This window comes from Glycine max, chromosome 15, assembly GCF_000004515.6.
Source record: "Glycine max cultivar Williams 82 chromosome 15, Glycine_max_v4.0, whole genome shotgun sequence".
In the NCBI taxonomy this organism is placed as follows: Eukaryota; Viridiplantae; Streptophyta; class Magnoliopsida; order Fabales; family Fabaceae; genus Glycine; species Glycine max.
In genome coordinates, this window is record NC_038251.2 from 12,163,221 (window position 1) to 12,188,351 (window position 25,131).

The 25,131-nt window shown below is 33.6% G+C and overlaps 2 protein-coding genes across 2 annotated transcripts; one reads left to right on the top strand and one right to left on the bottom strand.

Annotated features, from left to right (window-relative positions):
* Positions 1 to 4,179: 4,179 nt before the first annotated feature.
* Positions 4,180 to 6,112, bottom strand: LOC100818287 (xyloglucan 6-xylosyltransferase 2). Its single transcript, XM_041010035.1, has one exon. It carries the CDS (start codon positions 5,875 to 5,877, stop codon positions 4,519 to 4,521), a length of 1,359 nt encoding a protein of 452 aa, XP_040865969.1. The 5' UTR covers positions 5,878 to 6,112; the 3' UTR covers positions 4,180 to 4,518.
* Positions 6,113 to 17,088: 10,976 nt separating this feature from the next.
* On the top strand, positions 17,089 to 24,848 carry LOC100818828 (probable histone-arginine methyltransferase 1.3). Its single transcript, XM_003546309.5, has 15 exons — positions 17,089 to 17,674; positions 17,828 to 17,890; positions 18,189 to 18,291; positions 18,966 to 19,112; positions 19,213 to 19,316; positions 20,142 to 20,240; positions 20,332 to 20,401; positions 20,632 to 20,728; positions 21,037 to 21,091; positions 21,204 to 21,287; positions 22,970 to 23,047; positions 23,381 to 23,484; positions 23,607 to 23,779; positions 23,866 to 24,017; positions 24,490 to 24,848. The coding sequence occupies exons 1-15, from the start codon at positions 17,474 to 17,476 to the stop codon at positions 24,592 to 24,594; spliced, it is 1,635 nt and encodes a 544-aa protein (XP_003546357.1). The 5' UTR covers positions 17,089 to 17,473; the 3' UTR covers positions 24,595 to 24,848.
* Positions 24,849 to 25,131: the final 283 nt, after the last annotated feature.

Consider the following 25,131-nt stretch of genomic DNA (forward strand, 5'->3'; position numbering starts at 1 on the left):
GAAACATGTCACCAAAATAAATTTAACTCTTCAAATTATGTTTGGAGCTCCCTAAACGAAAGATCAAAGATAAACCAAATATTTTCAATCCAACCAGCTAATTTATGAATTTTCAATTTTTGAACTCCTAAATTAAATATAAATCATGTTGAATTTAACTGTTAGAAAAGTTAGTAAATTTACATTACATGTCAATATGTTATTCACTTATAATATAAAAATCTCTTACATTATGAATCTATTTATATTAAATGCAATGGATTGTTATTATTATTGAAAAATCTATCGCATGTTTGTTTTCTTTTCAAAATATTCATTTTGAATTTATAGAGCCTAAAAATTTTCATTTTAAATTTAAAAGATAAAAAATTATTCTAAATTTAAGAGAGTTAAGTTTAGTTTTAAAAAGGGAAAAAGTTGTGAATTAATTATTTTTTTACTCTACTAAAAACACTAGACTTTTAGATTGAAACACAAAAAATGTTCTTAATATGAAGCAAATCAAATTAATCAAATCCTAACGTTTTCTTTACAATTGCTTATTATTTATAATAATACTAAAACCTTTTGTTGAATGTTATTTATAACTTAATTTAATTTAAAATACATTGAAATTGATTTAATCTCAACTAACATTTAATGATAATCATATCCTCATTCATTTCAAATAAATACATTAGAATTTTTTTCTATAATACTTTAAAAAATGTCATCACTCACCAATTTCAATCAGTCTAGTTTTAAAATTGCTTAAAGATGATGTTCCCATATGTTGCATGCATGCATGTGTTTGTTTGCTTGTTGTTTTCGCAATTTTTTTCCTGGCGGTTAAAGGGCTTTCAACAAAAATTTGCCCTCAAAAGATTTTAAAATCCTATAATCTGGTGGCAACAATTCATGAAAAGCATTTCAATATAGTAAATAAAGATTTTGATTTAAATAATTAAGTTTATATGTTTGTAATAATTCTCAATATTTCAAGCAAGGGATATGTTTCCACGTACTCGATACTATTACTTTTTATATTGGTTTACATTTGTTTGCCCCTCACCTTTGTAATCAATATCTTTCATTTTCTTGATTCTTAATTACTCCAATTATCTAACTCACTTAACTAAGTTACTAAAATTTATCTTTCTTTAAGAACCATTGAATTGAAAAAGGAAAGGAGTACTTAGTGGATAATTAACCATTTGTTTTAGTGATCAATATTCCAAACCATGTCCTATCATTACTTCCTATGTCAATACCATATTCTTAATTTAAACACTCTCCTAACTTTACTCCAAAACACTCATTTACCAATTTAATCTTTACCCTTACCATTGTCATGACTCTTCTCCATTTTCCCCCAAAAAACTTTCCACATGGCTTCTCAAATCTTGCATGACACAAAGAAATCCCAAGCTAGGCGAGCATTACGTTCTCTAGCAATAGGCATTGCAGTTCCCTTCACTCTCACATTGGCCATAATCATCATCTTTGGTTCCGGACGCAAGTATAACCAAATTATATCCAAACCATTTTGGTTTTCACCACTTTGGTTCATTCACTTGGCCACATTGGGTTCATCTTTCTTCATGGGTCTCGCGATGTGGCTAGTATGGGCTGATGGAGGATTTCAAGGAGAAACTGATGCAATGTCTCTCTACATAGTCCATGTCTCTCTAAGTATCGTGTGGCATCCTCTTGTGCTTGTTATGGGTGTTTATTGGCTTGCTTTAATTTCTTGCCTTGTGAATTTTGGAACCCTCTTTTTATGCTACTTGAGGTTTAGAAAGGTGAATCCTTTTGCCAGAGATCTAGCCAAACCATGCTTGACATGGACTGCGTACCTTTGTCTGGTTAGCTTTAAGCTAATGTTTATTTGATTGTAGTTTTGTAGTTATTAATTAATTGATGGGAATCAATACCCATTTAGATTATCAATGATCTTAGGCACAGGAAAAATGTGTAATTTTCAATAGTGTTTAATTTGTTATTAAGTGTTGCTGGTGTTAAGCATTAGGTAATTAATATTTTGGGAACTCAAAACATCCTTTTATTTGACATTTAATTTTTTTTGCTACTACTTAACAAGTACTGTAATTTGACGCTTGCTGGCAAAATGTGTTTTAACATTCAATAGTTCTTGGATAATGGGTTATACTGAAGATGTAAACAAAACAAAAAAATCATTGTTCTTGCGATCTGACATTTAAATAGATTACATTATTTTTAACAAAATAGTTGTTTTCTTTTTTAAATCTCTCTAAAAGAAATTAAAAACTAAAAAGAACTACTATTTCTTTGAAATAAATTAAATAAATCCATAATGTGATTAAACTTTAACCTTAGAATTGGATGTAGGCAGTTAACCATGTTTGGCTCAATTGTATTTTGGAATTATGTGTTTCTCGCGATTCAATTATTCATTTCTTCCCATGGTGGGCCGAGAGATGTGTAATTTTAAGGTCATGGCATGGATGCTCGAGTTTCTACAATGTTTTTGAGTGTAGAATGTCATTATTAAAAATTTAAGAATGTTATGAATTTATGATGTAAATGCACATCATCTATATTTGGTGTCACTTTTTGAGTATTTGTACTTTTTTTTAGAAGATTATTTGTACTTAGGTTGGTTAGTTAATAACTTAATATGCACATTTTTTTATGTGATTGCTCATGCAACATGTACTTAGATAACATTTTAGTAAAGTTTGGCATACAAATGTGAATTGGTTCAGTAAATATATGTTATAGTTGTCAATTATCCTTGTTGCCAAGACACCGCATTTAATAATCGATTACATAAAATTTTATTTACTCATTAATGAAATTTACACTATCACAAATAACCCAATAATTCATGCAGAACTTCTTTAACCCAAGAAATTGTTTTTACCAAATATAAATTAACATTGCACTATTAATCTAAATATAAGAAGTTTACATTAACTACAACCTATTAACTATGTGCCCTTTGACTACATATCCACACTATCAATAAATATTTTATATAATCATAAACATTACAGATACGTGATATATTTTTAACATTTGAAGCCTTGCGCTCTTAAACTTAGAAATAACCTATACAATTCACATTAGTTATCTTCCAATTACATCTGTTGAACTAAAATTGTTCCCTTCATCTTCCCTCTCAAGAACCGAGAGTGTGCATCATCATTTTGCAAGCCATAAACATATGATTTTGCAAGCCACAAACATATGAATATCGGTCCCTATATTAACTTGAGCTACTATAATGTTAATATTATTATGTTATTATCTTCAAATTCAAAATAAATCCTACTTTATTTTAAATTCTAACAAATCTTATCATCTTTTAAATGTTATTGTTTTTTTAGGGAAAATGCTATCTATAATAATAGTATCATAAAATGAGTAATACTTTTTTTTAGGAAAAAAAAAAACCTCGCACCAAATACATGAAGCAAATTGAGCTCTTTTCCTGATTACTAAGCCCAAAATAGTTCCTGGCCAAGGTAAAGCAATGATCTATTGTTTATTCAGACCGTCCAATTGTTCTTGAGCTTAAACTTTGAAATGAAAATAGGCATGTTATATTGCTCGATGTTTTCCACTATACATGCAGAGAAATCCTCTCTGTGAACCCCAAAAATGAAAACAGAACTACCTGATAGAGTTATACAAGAGCCAATAGTGTATGCTTTTTAAGATATGATGAAAAAGTGAGAAATACATATTGGATTCATTGCCTCCTTTGAAAGCTTTCTCCAAAACAAATCTTTTTCACACATAACTCTGCAAGTTAACCTGTCAATATCTGTAATGTTAGAACTACAAAATCTTTAGACTATTAGAGGGTGAATCGAAATGATTGTCTTTAACAACTACCTTTTCCATCTCCGTAACACTTGAAAGCTCTATCTATCTAACTTGTCGTTCTAACTAACCAAGTTTGTGGGAAAAATCTCACTGACAAGACGGTCCAAACCATCAAACAGATTCCATAGTTCAGAAGCCGAAGAAACCGTTACTAACAAGAGATTCTTTCCTCGACCCTTTAACAAACACGAACTAAGATAAAGCAAGGACAACAAATTCATCCAAAAATATAGAAAGGAACTTATACAATTCCTTATCAATCAATTTATCCACAAAATGAGCCAACAGAGTCCAGGGTTAGAAAAGGCACAGTAGAGAAGAAGAGCATTTGTTCTTTTAAAAAAAATCACTATAACTTAAAAAAGCAAAATAAATTAAAGATTACAATTTTTAACACTATCATCATCATCGTCTTACGCAACTGCAAAGCAATGATAGTAGAATAGTGGCAGCATATGAATGAATATCAAGTAGCAGTAGTAGTGTGAATTAGGAAAAGTAGCCAACACCGACATCACCAAGGTTTTAAAAAAACGAAGCTGACCGCAATTTTGGCTGCAACATCAAGGTTTCTGGAGTCACCACAACCACAACACCACCATAGTTGCAGCTGCATCAGCCGCATTTGTCCGTAATTTTCCGTAATCTAAAACCTCCTCGATCTTATCAAGACGAAGGGAGCTTGATAGCTTTGAAAGCAGGGTGAAGCAATCCAAGCTCATCCTTAACCTCAAGAGGGTTGCTAGTATCATTCCTCACCCTCTTCACCTTGCGGCTAGCAAGGGACTTATGAGTGAACCCATACATCTGCAAAATCTGGTTATCACCAAAGTTATAGGCCCTATCCATCTGCTTCAAGCACCTCTCCACAGGGTAATCCCCAAACTTCCCACAAGGTTTGCACCCTACAAAATGGGTCACCAGAGGCCACCTATGATCCCCAAGCCCCGGGTGATAATTCTCAATCATCTCCTCATAACGATCCACCAAAATCCCCCAATAACCATGCAAGTAGTAGTGATTCTCAAGGTAAACCTTGTCACCCCATTTCTCCTTCCCAGTTGCCAACAAATAAACCATTGCAGATTGATCATCAGCTTCAAAAACAGGCCTATTCTTAAGCTCCCTAGTGAGCACTTTCCCAGCTTCATCTCTTATCTTCCCCTTAGGCCCCATTGGAGCCCAAGCATCAAGAATATCCAAAGACCACTGACAATTTCTCAACAGAAAACTCCCAGTGTTCAACCCAATCCAGTTCTTCTCATCATACACCATCTCATTCCACCCGTGCATCACAAAGTTCGAATCTTTATACCTCTCCCAGGGAACCTCAAAGGCCATGTCGGTGAACATTGCATCACTGTCCATCCACCAGAGAAACTCCACTTCAGGGTGAGACAGCAAGAGCTTCCGAATCAACGGAAGCTTGGCCCAAAACCCTGCCATCTCAGCGTCCAGAAGAGCCATGTTGTAGAAAATCTCAATCCCGTGGACCCTGCAGTAGTCAATCTTGTTCTTGATCGATTTGACGAGGTAGTGGTCTCCGACCGGGTTTTCGCACGGTTTCGGGGACGAACCGGTTACGAGGAGGACGCGGGGTTTGTTGGGTCCGATGAAGTTCGGGTAATCCGGGTTGTTGGATAGCCATGAAGCGCGCTGTTCGTCCCAATTTGAGATTTTGGGGCCGAGGGTGTAGGGCGCGTTAGGGTTAGGTTTTTCGTCGTCGGAGGGGGGCTCGTCGACGAGGATCTTGGAGAGATCGAAGGTGGCGTAGTTGTTGGAATTGGAATTGGACTCGGAGGATGATTCGGGTTTGGTTTCTTCGAGGACGCGCCGGGCGCGGGCGGCGGAGAGGTGGTGGCGGATCTCGTTGAAGTCCTGCTCCGGCGTGCCGAACTTGCCGGCGCCGATTGTGCCGCGGAGGACGACCAACGTGAGGAAGAGGCAGAGGAACGTCACCGTGCTGTGGCGGCAACCGCGCTGCATCTGCCGGACGCGCCGAGGTCCCAGGCACCGCTCCAGCATTGTTGTTAACTGAGTTGACACGGTTGAATCTGGCGAGTTTTTTTTCTCTTTCTCAGATGCCGACTCGAGCGAGGGAGTGAAGAAGAAGAAGAAGAAGAAGGAAAACGCGTAACTGTTGGGGTCTTGGGGAATGATTATTAAGATCCTAAAATATATCTTTAAAAACGGCCTTGTCGGTGGAAGACAAGTGTTGTGTAATACAAATACAAATTTGGTGACTTGGATTGTAAAGAGGTCAAATTAGTGTTAGAATAGTTGTATAAAAAAATTTAGGTTTAGATGACACGACTGGCTAAATAATTTGACATTAAATGTTGCCTTAGCGCGTCACATGTATTGTATTTCTAGCGCCTCCGTGTGGTAAGCTGTTTCTGATGGTAGACAGCTAAGAATGGACATGCATATGCATTGCAATTTGCAAGTTCGCTTGATTTGGTTCTTCATGGAGCCCATGGTTATTTACTTATTTATCATCCTTACCTTTTTCAAAACATGTTTTTTTTTTTATATCATTCAAAAATTATAAAGTACTACAAAAAACACCAACTAAGGCCTAATGAAAGCGACCTTCTGCCAAAATTATAAGACTAAATTGAGTTGGACATGCATCCCATCTTACCAAGCATTTGCTGAAGAAGATCTTGTTTTACTAATCAATATGTACATTTGTTACCTTCCCTTAGAGAGTGTGAGTAAATGTAAATTGTCATTGTCTCCCTTTGAGCTCCTTTATACTATTACCAGTGCTGAATTAAGAAATTATGAAAAAAAAAAAAATAGTGAGAACAATAAATATTTTCTAATGTTTTTATAAAAGTAAAAAAACATCACAAGCTATTATAAAATATATATAATATCACAATAAAAGAAATTTAAAATATTTAAGTTTTTACAAATTACAATTATCAATTACGCATTTTCATACTTTAAAAATATTTTGTAATTTTTTTATTGTCAATACTAATTTAATATGTGAAATATAACATTCTTCGTTAAAATAACCATCACTAAAACTCAATTAATCCTAATTTGTTTTATATCAAGAGCACAGTAAAAATAAACATTCCTAAAAGAATTATATCATGAGAGTTTTGAAAAGATAAATGTTTTACTCACCTTTTGAAGCAAATAATTTGAATTCTTCATTATCTTTGTCTCAACAGAATTTTCTCATTTTTCTCGATCCTTGAGCAACTAACTAATGTCAAGAGAAACTATTTATTTGTATGATTTTAAGAAAATGAATTGTCTATCCTTATATAAGCATGATACATAATTTGAAATTATATCTTTTGAGATTTATTTAACCAATCTTTTTTTTATCTCTTATTCTTATCTTTATCCCATCTAATATATTATTATACTAATATATTTTCAAAAAACATAACAATTTAATATATTAAAACAATTTAATCTATATTTTCATTTACTTAAAGATATATTTAGATAATCTTTATTTAAATAATTATTTGATTATTTTTGGGATTTTACTTAAAATGGTGTGCTCTATGCAGGGTGTGGTATTTTTGTGTGTTACCGTAAATGAGAATTGAACTAGATGGATTGAGCTTGAGCATGTAATTTTTATATTAAATGTCTTATGTTTATTTAGACTTTGGGTTAAAAAAATCCAATGAAAGCAATGTGTAGTTTTTTATGGGGGCAATTTTATATGTATATATTAACAAATAAAAAAATCTGGTGGGAGAAATTACGGCACAACAGATAACGTGAATCTGCCTATGCTATTGATGGTGGCTTTATATGGATGCAATAACGAGGCATCCCTATTAATGAGATCAAGATTCAACGAGGAATATGATTAGCATATTATCTTCTTGAAACCTTTGTCTAATGCTAACTTAGACTATGATGAATTGCTAAAAGCTCAGCCTTCATATTTGTAGTAAAACCATACAAGCTCGAGAATCCCAACTTCATAATGCATGTTGAGTCACAAAAGACACAATAATCCAGCCCCTAACATAAATAATTACAGATGTTAAATACCATTAAACAAATCAAATATTGTACAACATTAAATATCAAAATAACATTTGAAAAAACATACTTTTGTTGATCTGATAAAAAGACCCAATTATTTTGAGAAGGATCCCCTATATCCATGTGTCAAGAACATTAAAAAGGTAGTGCCAAGAACCAAGTCCATTTGTCCTTAGTCTCGCTTTCCACGACAACAAAAGTGAGTGGCAAGTTTTGGTCATTAGCATCTCTGGTAACAACAACTAACAATTGCCCACCAAATTGATTCTTCAAATGACATCCATCAATCCCTATGAAGGGTCTACAAATTTGTCGGAAGGCTTTTTTGCACCCATCATATCACACATAAAATCTACCAAACCCAGGCTCAACTGTAGGATTTAGTATGTCTGCCATTATCTCACACGTATTATTCTTGCAAGCCCTTATCAACTCTTTAGAATAATCTCTCAACTTGAGGTACTGCTTCTTTGAACTATTGTAATGAACTAAACTCCATCCCAATATTCCACTTGAAGCCTTTACTCATAGTAGGCCTATTGAACTTTTCGTACACAGGAACATTACCATCCCCATCCTCTAAATCAGTCCCACCAAGTAATTCCTCTGAGAAATAATCCTCTTCTAAGTCATCAGCATTTGGTTGATTAAACTGGAATCCTCCATGACACACGGTTGTTATCTTCAGCCTCCTTTTCTACATCACTGGCACATAGTGATTCTTCCTCACTAGCATGTTCTGAATTTGAAACAAAGTCTTCATCACTGGTCCCATCATCAAATAAATCATCAACATTCATAAAACTCTTTTCCTTTTCCACTTTTGATTTCCTTAAAACCACCATTCTCAATTGGTTTAGCCACAAAATCAGGTTCACTTCGAATGAAACCATCAATGCTGTTAACAACAATTGACACAACATCTTGTCCGCCATGAGTTGGGGGAAGGTGTTGGACATAAATATGCACCACAAGCCCAATATTGGCTGCATAATTGGATAAATTCAGAGCCTCCATATCATTGTATATCTCTTTCCAGCCTTCCTGAAAATCTACCCCATTTTCTTTCCACCACAATTTGAAATTTCCATTTTTGTACCCTAAATCATCCTTCGTCATACCAACTGCCTCGAAATATAACCAAGTATCCACATCCACTACTGCATAATGATAACCATTTTCATCTTCCTTGATGTAATGCACATGGGGTTCTGTTTTGAAAGAACCCATATGATGTATGGAAATTGTGAAAGAGATACCTTAAACATATTTTTTAAAAAATTAAATTAGAATTCAATTAATAACCAAATAAAAATTTGTTTTAATTTTAATCAAAATAATAATAAAATACTGAATATTGCCACGAATATGGTGTCCTTATTTCCGCAACAGAGCATAACCTCTAACCCAAAAGCCCTTTTTGAAACCCTAAACCTAAAAGAATACTTTGACCCCCCAAGCTTTCACTGCCAACACCAACCCAACCTCACATGTTATCAATACATACACCAAACAAATCCCACATGCCTTCATTGCATACACAGACACAACAATATAAAAATATTGGGACCACACATAAAGGATGCCACGATGACTACCAATGGACAACATACAATAGAATAAACAAAAAAAGCACACAAATGTACCTCGACCCACTCAAAGATTCATCTTCAACAACACGAAAGAATCTAAGGAATCTTTGCTCCAAAAGCCACTGTAAGGGAACCAAGTGCAGACATGTTTTGTGCCTGTGGGTTTGCTAATACGACCTTGTAAGGTTTCAACGGACAGACAAAGAGAAGATAGCACACTCCCAATGGCTTATCTCTTTTGGGAATTCAAGGTCTAACGAAGATCACCAGTCTTTAGTCAAAAAGGTGCTCGTTTTGGCCTTCCTAAACCCCACGTTAAATTCAAATTTTAAATTAACTTTTATTAATCTCAAATTATAAACACAACAAAAATAATTAAAAATATAAAATACAATTACACAACAACGCTGATGTGTCCACACCTTGCACGAGTCTTACACCCAATTGCCAAATGTAACCACAACTCATCACTTTACGGGCAAACTAATGTCGGGGACCAAAAAACGAAAACAGAGCAAAAGATGACCAAGACCAATCAATATTTTGTTTAGGGATCATAAGTGAAATCAAGGAAAAATTTAAGGATAAAATTCAAAAAGTATCTTTTCCTGCGCATCAAATAAAGAAAAATAATTTTTCATACAACTAGTATTAAATTACATGCTATTTAAAAATAGAAGCATAACATTAACAAAAATAACATTCAATTCAGAGTAGTCGAGCAAGCAATCATAATAAAACTAAATTAATGAATCCTAATAATAAAATAAATTACTTGCTGGTTGTCACAACTTATCCTTCTGCGGGAGGGTAAGGCAAAAAGAAAAGGGCACGTCTTCTCAAAAGCATAACGTGCGGAAGTCGTCATCAACATTTATTCGAAAAAAACGTTAGAAAAAACAAAAAGAAAAAGGTGTTTGCGAATTTTGAAAATAAGGTTCAGAAGTTGTTTGCGCGTAGGGAATGTATTATAATTTCACGCGCTCGTCATAAGAGACGGTAACCTTAAATCAAGTGTGCAACGTGACTTCAAAAGTTATTTATTTTTCCCTTTTTATATTTTTTATTTTAATTTTTTTGGGGTTGATAAGAGGATGCCCTTGCTCCTCCGTATCTTCAAGTGTGATGAGAAATTCAGACCTACGTAGTTCTTTAAAATGAGAAAATTTGTGTGTCAAATTGTTTTTATACTTTTGAAAAATTCTTTTTAATTAACAAGAACAAAAAAAGAGTCGCTAAGACGTTGGACCTTAAACAACCTCTAGTGACTTTGGCAGGAAGAAATTCAGTTATGCGTTGATTTTATCTTGATTCTATTTGTTAACTTTCAATCCTTTTAAAAGATAACTTTACGACGCTAATGATTGATTAAGATTAAACTTTACAAAAGAAAAGAGATTACTGATAATAGAAGGAGAAAATGAATATGCACAAAACAACAAAGGGGACCCCTAAGGGTGCACAGATCACATTCAAATCTTAAAAACAAAACTAATCGATGGCAGCACGAAGAACACCAAACAAAGAACGATGTAGAGATTGATCACAGTCGCGATTTGGCAGCGCCTCAGCTTCGTTTCCTCTTCTTTCTTCTTCTTCTCTCTTATTTCTCTAAATTTCCTTCACTCCTCAATGCTGGAACCCCTTCCTCAGCTCTCATTCACGCCTATTTATAGGGAAAAAAAGGTATTTGGGACAATGGCAGCTCGCCCAGGCGAGCTAAGGCTTACTCCTTAAGTAACTGGCTCGCCCAGGCGAGCTAGTTCCTTTAGGCTGAAGTAGTTTGGGGGCCCAGGCGAGCCAGAGGCTAGCCTGGGCGAGCTAGGGTCCAGGAAACTCAATGAAAAGATCCTTTTGGTCCTCTTTTTTGGTATTTTTGCATTTTTGATCAAAACATTGAACGATCTTTCGTCTTGTGCGTTAACTGGTGTCGAACAATGCAATTCGGCTAGCGAGAATCAAAACATCAGTAATGATAGTCCCCAGACAAAATTAGGGTCTAACACTAGTAATGAAAATAAAAGGAGATATTTTGATGGAGAAAATGTGGATAAGTTGGTTAAGATTATGACATGAGAACATGTCAACGGGTAGTGCATCATAATCTTTAAAAGAAAAAGATCATGGTTCCTTAAAAATAAGAAACACCTCTTGCAATAGTTTGAAATTCAAAATGATTAGTGAGGAGTTTTTTGAGGTTATAGATCATCAATAATAATTGTAAGACATGATCTGATAGGAGGACTCACCACAACTTTATAAACCGTCGATTAATTTTAAGATGTATTTGATTTTTTAGTCTATAAATCGATCTTGTATTTCAAATTTTAAGAACACAATGAGTCTAATAAAAGCCTATTTTATCATGCAGTTTACCTTTAACCTTTTTAGCCTTTATTGCTTTCTTTTGTATTCTTTTCTTTACCATCTTGATTTATGGCTTTCGTTTATAATCCTTTATTTTACAGCTTTGAACTTTTACCTTTGGCGCAACATCCTATATTTTTTCTTATTCATTCGCCTACACTAAATGTTGGTAAATATTTGTGTTTTAATTTAAAATTTATAAATATATATTAATTCTATTTTATAAAATAAAATATTTATTTTAGATTTTCTTAAGATTTTGTTTTAACGAGTCAACTAGTTTGTTATGTTTGTTGTGACAACTGTATGTTGATTTTCCAACGGTCATATTTCCAACAGTCATATTTTGTTGTTGCAAAATGCCTATATATATCTCTTTCCTCTTTTCTAAAAAGAATACAGAGAACGTCTCGTATCTTTCTCCCAACAAAAATTGTCTCTTTCTTTTCCTATAAAACTTATTTTTATGAGAGCAAGAGCATTGGTGTTCATAAGGTTTGGGGATCCTTTTGCTGCACACGATCGGAACCAACGGGTTGTCGTATCTTGGGAGAGGAGCGCAATCAGAATTTCTTACCCGTGCAGTGGGGGCATTTTCTCTCTAAGGATAGCGTTTACGCGCTTCAATCTAGGCTATTTAATTCTTTCCCTTGATTTAATTTTTCCTTGTGCTCATTGTATGATATAATGCATTATTTATGCGTTGTCAATTAAATTTATTTTGCTACTATTATTTTGTTATTTAATTCAAGACTGTGCATCTTCTTCGTATATTATTTTCCTTCATTTTTGTTTTATTTTCTAACAGTCTTAGAGAGAAAAATTAGTTATCACTTTCTTCTTGCATAGTCTTTTCTGCAGTAGCATTTTATTTTACTAAAATATCTGTCATGAATATGATTGACTCCCCTTTTAGTAAGTCTGGAAAATTAATGGATGAAGACACAATGTATTATGCTTTATTAAAAATGTTTTATTATATTATTTCATTTCCTTAAATTTTACATTAGTGAGAGATTGTTGAAAAATATTTTCTTATAATTTGAAATTTAAAATATATTTTCTTTATTAGTGATGGTTTTGAAGATAAAATGCTTTTAGAATTAGTTTATGTGAAAAACTAAAAGCATACTTCTAATTTCATTCCTATATGATTAGAAAACTATCTTTTACTTGGTCAAATGATCCTGTGAACACAAGTCTTTAAAATCAGGACATTTGTTGTTTGATTTTTAATTTTTATTGTTTAGCGTTATTATTACTACTGCAAGTATTTTGCTGTTACATATTGACTGATTGTCTCTTTATTTATAACTCATTGATAAAAGATAAGCATGTGAAAATATAACACACAAAAATAATAAAATAAACACTTTGGTGAAACTTTATATTTTGCATGTCGTATTCTTAAAATAGTACCTTATAAACAAAAAAAAAATCTTTATGAGCTATGGAGAAGAAGAGAAGCAAATCTAAAATATCTTAAAGTGTGGGGGTGTCTAGTAAAGGTTAATATCCCTATTAATAAGAAAAGGAAAATTGAAAAAAAATATTAATTATATTTTGTTGGATATTTTTTACATAATACTACTTATAGATTCTTAGTTATTAATTTAGAAGTATCTGAAATTTCTAATGGTACTATTATGGAGTCTAGAGATGTGACTTTCTTTGAAAATATTTTTCCTTTGAAAAATAAATTATCTAAATCTGTTTGTGATACTTCTTGTTCTAATTTGTCTACTTGTAGTAATACTAATAAGGACATTGTGTTTGAACCTAGGAGGAGTAAAAGATCTAAAAAAGTTAAGGATTTTGGTTCTGAATTTTGCTCTTTTTTGCTTAAAGATGATCCTAAAACTTATGGTGAGGCCATGAGGTCTATTGATGCACCTTTTTGGAAAGAAGCTATTAATGATGAAATGAGTTCTCTTAAAAATAATAAAACTTGGTTTCTTATTGATCTTCCCCCTGGTTGTAAAAGTATAGGTTGTAAGTGGGTTTTTCAAAAGAAATTAAGAACTAATTGATCTATATAAAAATTTAAGGCAAGACTTGTTGTGATTGGGTGTAAACAAATAGAAGGTGTAGATTTCTTTGATACATATTCTCCTGTTTCTAAAGTTACTACCATTAAGGTCTTAATTGCATTTGCTTGTGTTTTTAATTTAGAAATTCATCAAATGGATGTAAAAACTGCCTTTTTAAATGGTGAATTAGAAGAAGAAATTTATATGAGCCAACCTGAAGGCTTTGAAGAACAGGGGAAGGAAAAGAAAGTTTGCAAACTTGTTAAATCTTTATATGGTTTGAAACAAGCTCCAAAGCAATGACACGAAAAATTTGATCAAGTTGTTCTTTCATATGGTTTTCAAATCAATAATACTGATAAATGTGTGTATGTGAAACAATTTGATGATAATGGATGTGCCATTTTATGTTTGTATGTGGATCACATATTGATATTTGATAGTAATATGTAATTCATAAATGATGTGAAGTCTTTCTTGTCTAGAAATTTTGATATGAAGGACCTTGGTCCTCTAGATGTGATTTTGGGTATTAAGCTTATAAAGAAAAATGATGGCATGATTTTAACCCAATCACACTATGTTGAAAAGCTGTTGAAGAAGTTTAATTATTTTGATGTGAAACCTGTTTCTACTCCTTATGACTCATCCATCAAGCTAAAGAAAAATTTGGGTAAAGGAATTTCTTCACATAAATATTCTCAAATTATCGGTTCTTTGTTGCATTTGACAAACTTCTTTAGGCCTGACATTGCATATGCAGTTGGTAGATTAGGAAGGTATACTAATAATCCTGATCATTCTCATTGGATTGCATTAGAAAGAGTTTTTAGATACTTAAAAGGAACCATCAATTATGGCATTCATTATACATGTTTTCCTGCAGTAATTGAGGGGTTTAGTGATGCAAATTGGATTTCTGATTCTGATGAAACAAAATCAACAAGTGGTTATGTTTTTACTTTAGCTGGTGGTGCAGCATCATGAAAATCTGCTAAACAAACTATTATTTCATGTTCTACTATGGAAGCAGAAATTATTGCTTTAGATACTGCTACTAGTGAGGCTGAGTTTCTTAAAAATTTGTTATGTGATCTACCATTGTTGAATAAGCCTATACCTCCAATTCCAATGCATTGTGATAGTCAAGTTGCTATATCTAAAGTTACTAGCAAAAATTTTAATGAAAAAAGAAGACACTTAAGAGTGAGACATAAGTCTATTAGAAATTTGATTTCTCATGGTGTCATTTCTCTTGACTTTGTCAGGTCAAAAAATAATATTGCGGATCCGCTTACAAAAAGGTTGACATGTCAACAAGTATTTGAGTCGTCGAGGGGAATGAGATTAAAACCCATTATTTAGTTACAACAATGGACACCCGTCTCCGTGTGATTAGTGATCCCATGAATGAAGTTCAACGGGTAACAACAAAATTGTTTGTTGACTAAAGTACACCAAAATAAAATTTGGCGGAGTTGTTCCATTTCTTATTCCTATGACGAGGTGTATTATAAATTGTGGCAATATTAAGGTTGAGGTATTTATATATGTGTATTTTTGGTAAAAAAAAATACCTCTTAATGAATCTGATGAAAATTATTGTAGGGATGGGGGTCACAATCCACTCTTTGAGGATTCACCTAGTGATTGTGGTGGTGGGGCCGCCACAGTGAGATATGGGCTAATCTCTAAGTGACACTCACGAAACAAGATACAAGCGCAAGGCCGTGTAACACGCTACCACTGATTAGAACCTAATTGAACACCAATATTGTAGGGGTTGTGTACTAAAGTCTGGTTAAAGAATATGTAGTTCAAGACAATCAAGTCACTACATTTTTCTCGGATGGAAGTTCATAAACACTAGGTATAAGGCTCAAACCCGGAAGGTTCCTTATACCGAAATTCAATATCACATGCTCTTTCTTTTATGTTTTTATACAAAATATCTTTTAGAAAATATATTTTAAAATTTTAAATTATGTGGGGGAATGTTGGTAAATATTTGTGTTTTAATTTAAAATTTATAAATATATATTAATTCTATTTTATAAAATAAAATATTTATTTTAAATTTTCTTAAGATTTTGTTTTAACGAGTCAACTAGTTTGTTATGTTTGTTGTGATAACTATAGGTTGGTTTTCCAACGGGCATATTTCCAATAGTCATATTTTGTTGTTGCAAAATGCCTATATATATCTTTTTCCTCTTTTCTAAAAAGAATACAGAGACGTCTCGTATCTTTCTCCCAACAAAAATTGTCTCTTTCTTTTCCTATAAAACTTATTTTTATGAGAGCAAGAGTATTGGTGTTCATAAGGTTTGAGGATCCTTTCGCTGCACACGATCGGAACCAACGGGTTGTCGTATCTTGGGAGAGGAGCGCAATCAAAATTTCTTACCCGTGCAGTGGGACGTTTTTTCTCTAAGATAGCGTTTACGCGCTTCAACCCAAACTATTTAATTCTTTTCCTTGATTTAATTTTTTCTTGTGCTCATTGTATGATATAACACATTATTTATGTGTTGTCAATTAAATTTATTTTGCTATTATTATTTTGTTATTTAATTCAAGATTGTGCATCTTTTTCGTATATTATTTTCCTTCATTTTTGTTTTATTTTCTAACACTAAATACTTCCCTAGATAACTCGAGAACACATAATCAATAAATAGATTTTCATTATTGACACCATATTAATTTGAAATCTCTAACATAAAACTAACCGAAATGTCTTTAAATTTTTAAGCGACATTACTCAAATGCAATACATTGCATCTACGTCTAACAATGAAGTTCAAAGCAAATGTTAGTTCTACAACTAACAATTCAACTTATTCCACAATGTTACCACTATAAAAAAATATATTTTATGAGCAAAATATGAATGACTAACATAATAAATTCAATAGTATGAAATAAGAACTAAAATGTACAGTAAATTTTTTTTTAAAAAATATTGACAATGATAGTCGCATAATCATAGTCATGTCCGACAGACGAAATTAGTTTTTACCCGTAAAGTCTTTGGTCCAGAAAAAAAAAAAAAAGAAGACATAGTGTAAACTTTAAACAGTTGCATTAAAGTAAAAATTAATGGAAAGTGTTGGAAGAAAAAATCTAGTGAGGAGTCGAAAGCAGAAAGACATTGTGGATGAATGGGGCATGGGGCCCACGATAGTGGAAAAGGAGCATGCGTCCTCTATGATGCAAATCTAGCTTGCGTCGCGAAACATGAGATAGCAGCAGCAGCAGCACCATTAAATTCATTTGACTACGTTCATTCGAGTAAGACACACACTAACTACACCCTCTCTAACCCAACACAAACATGACACCACCACTCACTAGCACTATAAATCCCAAACCCGAGAGTGAAACCTCCTCTTTCTTTCAACTAACTTCTCTCTCTCTCTCTTTGGCGGCTCTCAATTCTCCAACCCCCAACCCTAGTTCCATTTTTTTTTAATCCTAAATCATGCATACTCCAGACACCTAGTTTCATTTCATCATTACACGCACACCTTATTTATTTATATGGGAAAAAAATCAAATCAATAGAGCCAGACAAGTGTTGTGTTGTTGAGGTTGAGGTTGATGTTGGAGGGAGGAGCGATAATGGAGGATTCGGCGGCGCAGAAGAGGAAGCAGCAAGAGTTTGCTCTAGCGTCGGTTTCCGAGGTGTCTTCGGCTCCTTCTTCTGCTTCGCCGGGGGTTGCTCTCTTTGCTGGTGACCGTCTTCAAATTAGGAACGAATCTCACCGTGTTGCTCTCAATGCACACCTTTCAGATATTCAGGTTCGTTTTTTTTTTCTTTTTTCTTCTTTTTTTGAATCTCGCTTTGATTTTTTCGTGTGTTCACTTAGTGATAAGTATGCAGTGAATGGTGTATTGATATCTCTGTTTTGATTGCGGTGTATTGTAACATTGTTGTGCATTTATGGTTTACAGCTATTCAGATTAGGTCCTATTGAATCGGTTTGCATGGTGGAAGGGTCTGAGGCTGACAAACAGGTACAAATTTGTAATGAGTAATCATCTATTATCTCAGCTGGTGTTGTTTCATTGGCATTCACATTAAAACTCTATTGATTTTTTTCGGTGTTTAGAGGATTTGAGCTTCAAAGAATTGGTATTATGGTCCTGCTGCATTCTGTGTTTTTTTTTTTCTTTTTTTATGTTACTTTGCCCCGAATAATGATGTTTATGTTCATGTGAGGTGTGCACGCTGCACGGTGCATTGTTTTCTTGCTTAATTCAATGATGTACTGCTATATAGTTATACCTTTTAACTGTGCTATTTTTGAACCAGACATCGTATTCCAGTGGAGTCGCTATACAGTTTAGAAATGAGGAAGAGAGTGAGGCCTTCCATTGTGTATTCCAACAATGGAAGAAGGGATTCGATGTTCAAGGTGCTGCTTTGGAAATTTGTGTAAACCTTGTTGTAGAATGGCATTTGGCAAACTCTGTTGATTTTTATAACTTCGGGTCATCTTTTGTTTGCTGAATGACATTTATAAACCAAATGTGTTAATGTTAGATACATGAAACTTAGGGTGTATGAGTTTAGCAATTTTTCTTTGACATTATTATATAAATTTTTTACATCTTTCAATGTATTTTTCGATTTGTGGATGGTTAAATGGATAGTAAGAACTTGTGATGCTAGTTGGTACTGCTGAAATGTTGCTTGGCAGGTAACGTGTAATAGAGGAACTTAGGATATTGTATAACTGATGAAAGAGGTAGTTTTATTATAGTACTTCTGATGTTGCATTGAATCTCACTGTAACTGGGCAGGATTGTTTGTGCCATGTGACCTTCTTTTCTGTTTTTCATTTTACAGCTAGCACCTAATTTAGTGTTTGGAGACATAACATTAATTAATATCTATTGGTTAAATGCTTTCCATTTTCAACTAGGTTCATGATCCTGTCTACAGTTGTGTTAATTGTACTTTTGAGTGTTTATTTTGCTTGCTCCTACAACTCTACAAGTTTCTTTTCACTGAAGGCATGATTACATTGGTTATTTATTGATAATATAGAATATTTGTTTAATTAAATATTTGATTGTTTTAACCCAGGAGGAAACTTACCTAATGGAACTGATGTAATAACTTCTAAAAGCAAATTTGATGAAAAGATAGAGCCATCTTCTGCAAAAATGTATTTTCATTATTACGGACAACTTCTGCATCAGCAAAATATGTTGCAGGACTATGTGAGGACAGGTTACACCTGATTGTATTCTAGTGGCCTTTTATATAGTTATTTTATTTTTTTACTTCTACCAATATATTTACTGAGGAATTCCTGATGTTTTTGTTTTAGGAACCTATTATGCTGCAGTTCTTGAGAATCGTGCAGATTTCGTAGGTCGTGTAGTAGTTGATGTTGGTGCTGGTAGCGGCATTTTGTCACTATTTGCTGCCCAGGTATCTTAACACTTTAATCTGCCAAGTCTTATTGTTGCACATGCTAATAGTGTATTTGCTTCTAAATTCTAGTTAAATGAAAATTCTGGGTGTTTCCCCTGCCCTTTACTTCCAAAACTTAGTATGAAATCTTCCTCAGACCCAAAACTGGACCCATGACTGGAGCAGAAGAATAAAATATCACATAGACAAGCCTAACCAATACAGAAACATTTTCAAAAGAAATAAAATTTCTCAAACAAGTTATACTTCAAATTTACTGGAACTTTGGCAGGGTATCCCCTGTAATTTCAACATCCTGAAATAACAATCACCTGTCAAATTCTATCCACAATAGACACACCATTTTAATATTAGAGTAAGTAGTCTATGTATTGAGAATGTAAAGGGTTTTTACATTATCATCCAATCACAATGTACAATGTATGATAAGTTTGTTGACTTTTAATTTTTACCATAATTATCTTAAAAATCATGCTAATGATAATTTTTTATTATTTGGCAATGTATTTTGTTTTACAGTGACAATGCATAGAAATTGAGATCTTGATATTAAGATATTTAATGACCTAAAAATAACTATAGTAACCTTCAAAAGCTGCAAAATGTCCAAAATACACTATAAAGCAAAAGGGCTGCTGAAAAACAATGGAGGTCTTGGTAGGGATAATTTACTGCGAAGGACAGCAACTCAGTAGCCTGAAATTCAGTTTACTGATGATCTGCGAGGGGGTGACTCGGGATCTTTGCTTGGTCTCTTTTTTTTTTCTTTTCTTTTTGGTAAGAAGCGTTTGTTTCATTATCATTCTGTCATTCGTTTTCCAGGCTGGTGCAAAACATGTTTATGCCGTGGAAGCATCTGAAATGGCAGAATATGCACGAAAACTTGTAGCTGGGAACCCAATACTGGGTCAACGAATTACAGTAAGAATTTTTTCTTAGTTTTCTTCAGTGGTCATTGTTCATTATCTGATCTTTCAGGTGACCATGCCATGTAATATTTATATATATATAGGTTATTAAAGGCAAAGTTGAGGATGTTGAATTGCCAGAGAAAGCTGATATTCTAATCTCTGAGCCCATGGGTAAGCTTCTGTTGTACTTGCTTCAGTCAATCTAGAGATTAGAGAATGATGTTGATAGTCCACAGATAAGTTATATTTTTGTCAATGGATTTTTCTGCTGCTTCTTTGTGGTGTTGAGATAAGTTGTGTAAAAAAAAAATGGGAATGCAAGTGTTTTATGGGAATTAGCAGTTTTTTAGCGATTTTGTTGGCAATTTATAATTCAGTGACATTTCTCTGTTGTTGTGCAGGCACCTTGTTAGTTAACGAAAGAATGCTGGAGTCTTATGTCATTGCCAGAGATAGGTTTCTCATCCCTAATGGGAAAATGTTTCCTACAGTGGGAAGGTACATTGAACACTTTCTCTACTTTTCCCCCTTTTTCTTTTTTTGTGTGATACTATTAAGCGTAGTTATGACTATATGATTCTATATAGGCAAGTTACTGGGATAATTATCTTCCATTTAAAACAGTTATTCTTAGCCCAATATATTTTTCAAGATGCAGATTCTTGTTCTTATGCAACATTTTTGTGCCTTTTCGTGTTAAAAATACTACATTTTTTATTTGCATCTTCCCCCCTCCCAAAACTGCTTATAATAATTATCTAAGAATTATTTGTCTACTCCTAACCTTGAATTTATTACTGCTGTAGGATTCACATGGCTCCTTTCAGTGATGAATATTTGTTTGTTGAAATTGCTAATAAGGTAAAATTATCCTTGTTTTTTGACTATTGTTTAGTCTCCATTCTTGAGATAATATTCTTTTTTCTATTTTTCTTAAATTCTTTGATCAGTATTGTTTCTATTCTCTGTTCAGGCCCTGTTTTGGCAGCAGCAAAACTATTATGGTGTTGATTTGACGCCCTTACATGGGACTGCCTTTCAAGGATACTTTTCTCAGGTATCTTTCTAGCTTGGTTTCATAAAATGAACTGAAGATTTCTAACTGATCCATTCTGATAAGAGTAGGATGTATTTGGAACATGTAGTGTAAAATGTTTGTTTGGGATCCCCACTAACAGATTATATGTGATATCTGTTTTTCCAAATTAAAACTGACGTTTTTTTTTTCTTTTATTAATGCTTACATGTTTCTGGAGATATAGAAATATAAATGCTTTGTTCATGTTTGAATTGCAACTTAACCTGTTTTTGATAGTATAAGACTAATAACTTCTGGAGATATAGATACAAGACTAATAATTTACTTAGAGATGACATTAGTGTAGACATAGAAATGCTTTGTTCATGTTTGAATTGCAACTTTGCCTGTTTTTCATACCAGTCTTTGTCAAACATAGGATTTTGCATTTACATAGCAAGCTGAAGATGATTATTTTATGTTTTTCAATTGGTTCATATGCAGCTTTACATTTGATGCTGGGCTTCTGTTTATATTTGCCCTTGTCACCTATAGTTATGACATATTCCTCTCTCATTTTCTTCCCTTTCTGCCTTTTGCAAACCCGATGCATGTGTTCCATTTTGTTTTTGTACCCGAGTAAAATTGGTGCCTATTTCTATTTCTTTTTTAAATACTTACATGCTTCTGGACGGTTAGTGTTAAGTGATACTGATAATGGTTTAAATGTATGGGTTTAATCAGCATCTGCATTTGTTGTAACATAATTGGAGTCTGTCTGTCAAAGAAGTTGGAATTGTATTTATAATTCAGAAAGAAGAAACAAAAAGGAATTATTTATTGATTGATTGAATGAATGAGTGAAAGAACAAAAGTCAGTCATTCAAGGGACCTGAATTCTCCACTTCCAATCTCTCTTTCCCCCCCTTTTATACACTCCCCAATCTCCCAACCCAGTAACTGGAGTTAGTTACTACTGTTTCTGCCTCTCAACTATCTCAGAGGTCTAATCCTCTGCTCCTTGCGTATTCCTTCTAACATACACCCTACTAATAGGGTGTTGTTGTCTATCACTGTATACTGTAGGTGCTGTGTTGGTCTTAGTAAAGATGATAGGAAAATTGGCTTGTGGAAGATACAAATTAATTTATGACAATTGATGGTGCCTATAATAGAAAAAATTGTAGAATCTTGCCTTAGGTGAAGTCTGGTAGAAGCCTGATTTAGGAGAAAAAATTAAATGGATTGCCTCTATCGTTAGAGGTAGAGTAAAATTTATAGTTGATATCATTAAGAAGGATTAACCTTACCTGTTGGGGAAATGCTTGGTTGTTGTTGATGATGCCTTATCACCATGAATTATTTTATATGATTTGTTTAGTACTTTAGTTTTAGGAATCCTTTCAAAATCTTGTGGGCGAAACAGAAATGGGTAGAATTAAAATGTTTCTAACCTTTACTAATTGCTTTCTGGTTTGATATGATCTGTTTTGTTCTTTTTGAATCCTCTCAATCCCTTGAGCAAAACAGAAATGGATGGAATTAAAATGTTTCTTAACCTTTACTATTAGTTTTTGCCTCTAGGGATTTCTTGAGTGTATCATTTTGATATAGTCTTTTGTCAAAGGAGTAAAATTGGACTGTTATGGTTACTGAAATTTATGTTGTGGATAAATTTATGATATATTCTCCCACTTCACTTTTTTCTCTTATCCATGCAGCCTGTGGTGGATGCTTTTGATCCAAGGTTGTTAATAGCTGCTCCTATGTTCCATGTGTTAGACTTTACCAAAATAAAGGTAAACATTTAATCAATTTTATTTGGTGAGATGGTTTATTTTCCGGAAGTCCTATTGGCTGATAAATTCCACTTTTTCATGAAACAAGCTGATCTATTTTGATATCACCTCCATTTGGTAGTTTGCATCCTTCAGTTTTCCTTTGGATTAAGAATTCTTTGAAACTTTTATTTCCAAAGCCATGTATATTTTGGGGTTATGTATCATTGTGTTTGGCAATGGGTCTATTGCTGGTCAGCATCTTGGTTGTATTCATGCTGAGGTTATATTGTTTCAATGTTTAGAATAAAATTTCCAAGGAATTTGTGATCAAAATCATTTTTCATTCTGTAGGAAGAAGAGCTGTATGAAATTGACATTCCTCTCAGATTCACAGCCACTGTGGGTGCCAGGCTACATGGGTTGGCATGTTGGTTTGATGTACTGTTCAATGGAAGGTAACCATTCCTCTTCTATTAGTTCAATATTGTCTTGTCTTTCTATTCGTCAATGCTTTGTGATTGTTTGCATCAGTTAATTTATCAGTTAATTTGTCACTCAATTTATTCCAAATCCACAGTACTGCACGAAGGTGGCTTACCACTGCCCCTGGTTCACCTACAACCCACTGGTATCAGTTACGCTGTGTTCTCTCGCAGCCAATATATGTCATGGCAGGACAAGAAATTACTGGCAGGATGCACTTGATTGCTCACACTGCTCAGAGTTATACGATCTTTTTAACATTGTCAGGTTGGTAATTGTCTTTTTTTCTTTTCCATTTTATTACTACATTATATCTTCCTGCAGTGGATGAACAGATTTCAATTTTCATTTAGCTAAAACGTGGGGTCCTGGTGCTGAACAAGGAGGGATTCTTCAAACATCATCCTGTAAACTTGATCTGAAAGAACCTTACTATAGAATGTCTCAACCACAAGCTTATCCATTAACCCAAGATCAGCAACCTCAACCGTTTTTACAGACACAGGTATTGAATTGATAATCAGATATCTATTTCTTTCCATGCTTATTTTGTAAGTTTAAATTCTATGGAAGAGATGTTTTTTTCACACTTTCTGATGAAGTGTTTGGGGTGTCGGTAATTATAGGAAATCCTGATGAGTATATTTCAATTTGGAAGAATTAAAAAAACTGGGAAATTATTGTTATTCCATGTTCTAAAAAGGTTTCATTTTTGAGAAAACACTAACTGTATTATTCTTAAATCATGATTTTCAATTTTTCCTTGATTGGAATTTTTTTTGGGAGAAATTCCTAAATTGAAATTGATCATTGACAAAACCCTTGATCTTACTTCTCCCAAGGTGAGCCCTCTAGGACACATTAAGACAGCAGGTCTGTTGGATAAATTACATAAAGATTTCAGAGCAATAATGCAATCCATTTTTTTTCCTGTTTACTGCATTAGTGTTTTCTGTGACAGTCAGTTTCTTTGACAGGATATAGACATCCAATCTCAAGATTTGGATGAAGTGGAGATAATGCAACAGCCTTCGCCTAAGTCGTGTGCTCAGATTGACTCCCTCATGCAGAATGCATCATAAGTTGATGAATACTAACGTGAACTTTCTGTTTGTAACATGAATCATCCAGTTGGGGGAATGTGTCCGTCTTTATTTGGACATGCCCCTTGCCTGTAAATCAATCCTGTATTGAATTCTTAATTTATCCAGCAATACATTGAATCCTCAAGCCTGGTAAAATTGAGAGCCTCTGTAAAATTATTTTTTAGGTATTGAATTTGCCTTTGTAAGGACTATCAGGCTCACATGAAGGGGAAAACGCCTTATTGGTTTTATGAGCAGGTGAAAATATTGCTTTTGCTAATTATTGAAGTTGAAGCCGAGTTGCTTTGTGTTAAATGGATTTGGTTTTCAAATGAAAATTCATGTAAGAGAAAGTTCTATTTGAAAATTTTAGATTTTATGTTCATTGTCAAAATAGCGTCTCAAGGTCCAGGAGCTTGTCCAACTTGGAGAGTCTTTGTTAGGGTCATGAACTGGATAAATATTTCAGTTTGAGTAATACGGAACACGATGCATTTTGGATTATTCAATCCGAAACTATATTACATTACTTCC

Coding starts and splice junctions, on each gene's coding strand:
- LOC100818287 (XM_041010035.1), bottom strand. CDS start 5,877: ATGCTGGAGCGGTGCCTGGGACCTCGGCGCGTCCGGCAGATGCAGCGC.
- LOC100818828 (XM_003546309.5), top strand. CDS start 17,474: ATGTTGGAGGGAGGAGCGATAATGGAGGATTCGGCGGCGCAGAAGAGG. Junction 20,241..20,331: donor TACTGGGTCAACGAATTACA/GTAAGAATTTTT, acceptor ATATATATATAG/GTTATTAAAGGCAAAGTTGA. Junction 24,018..24,489: donor AACCGTTTTTACAGACACAG/GTATTGAATTGA, acceptor TTTCTTTGACAG/GATATAGACATCCAATCTCA.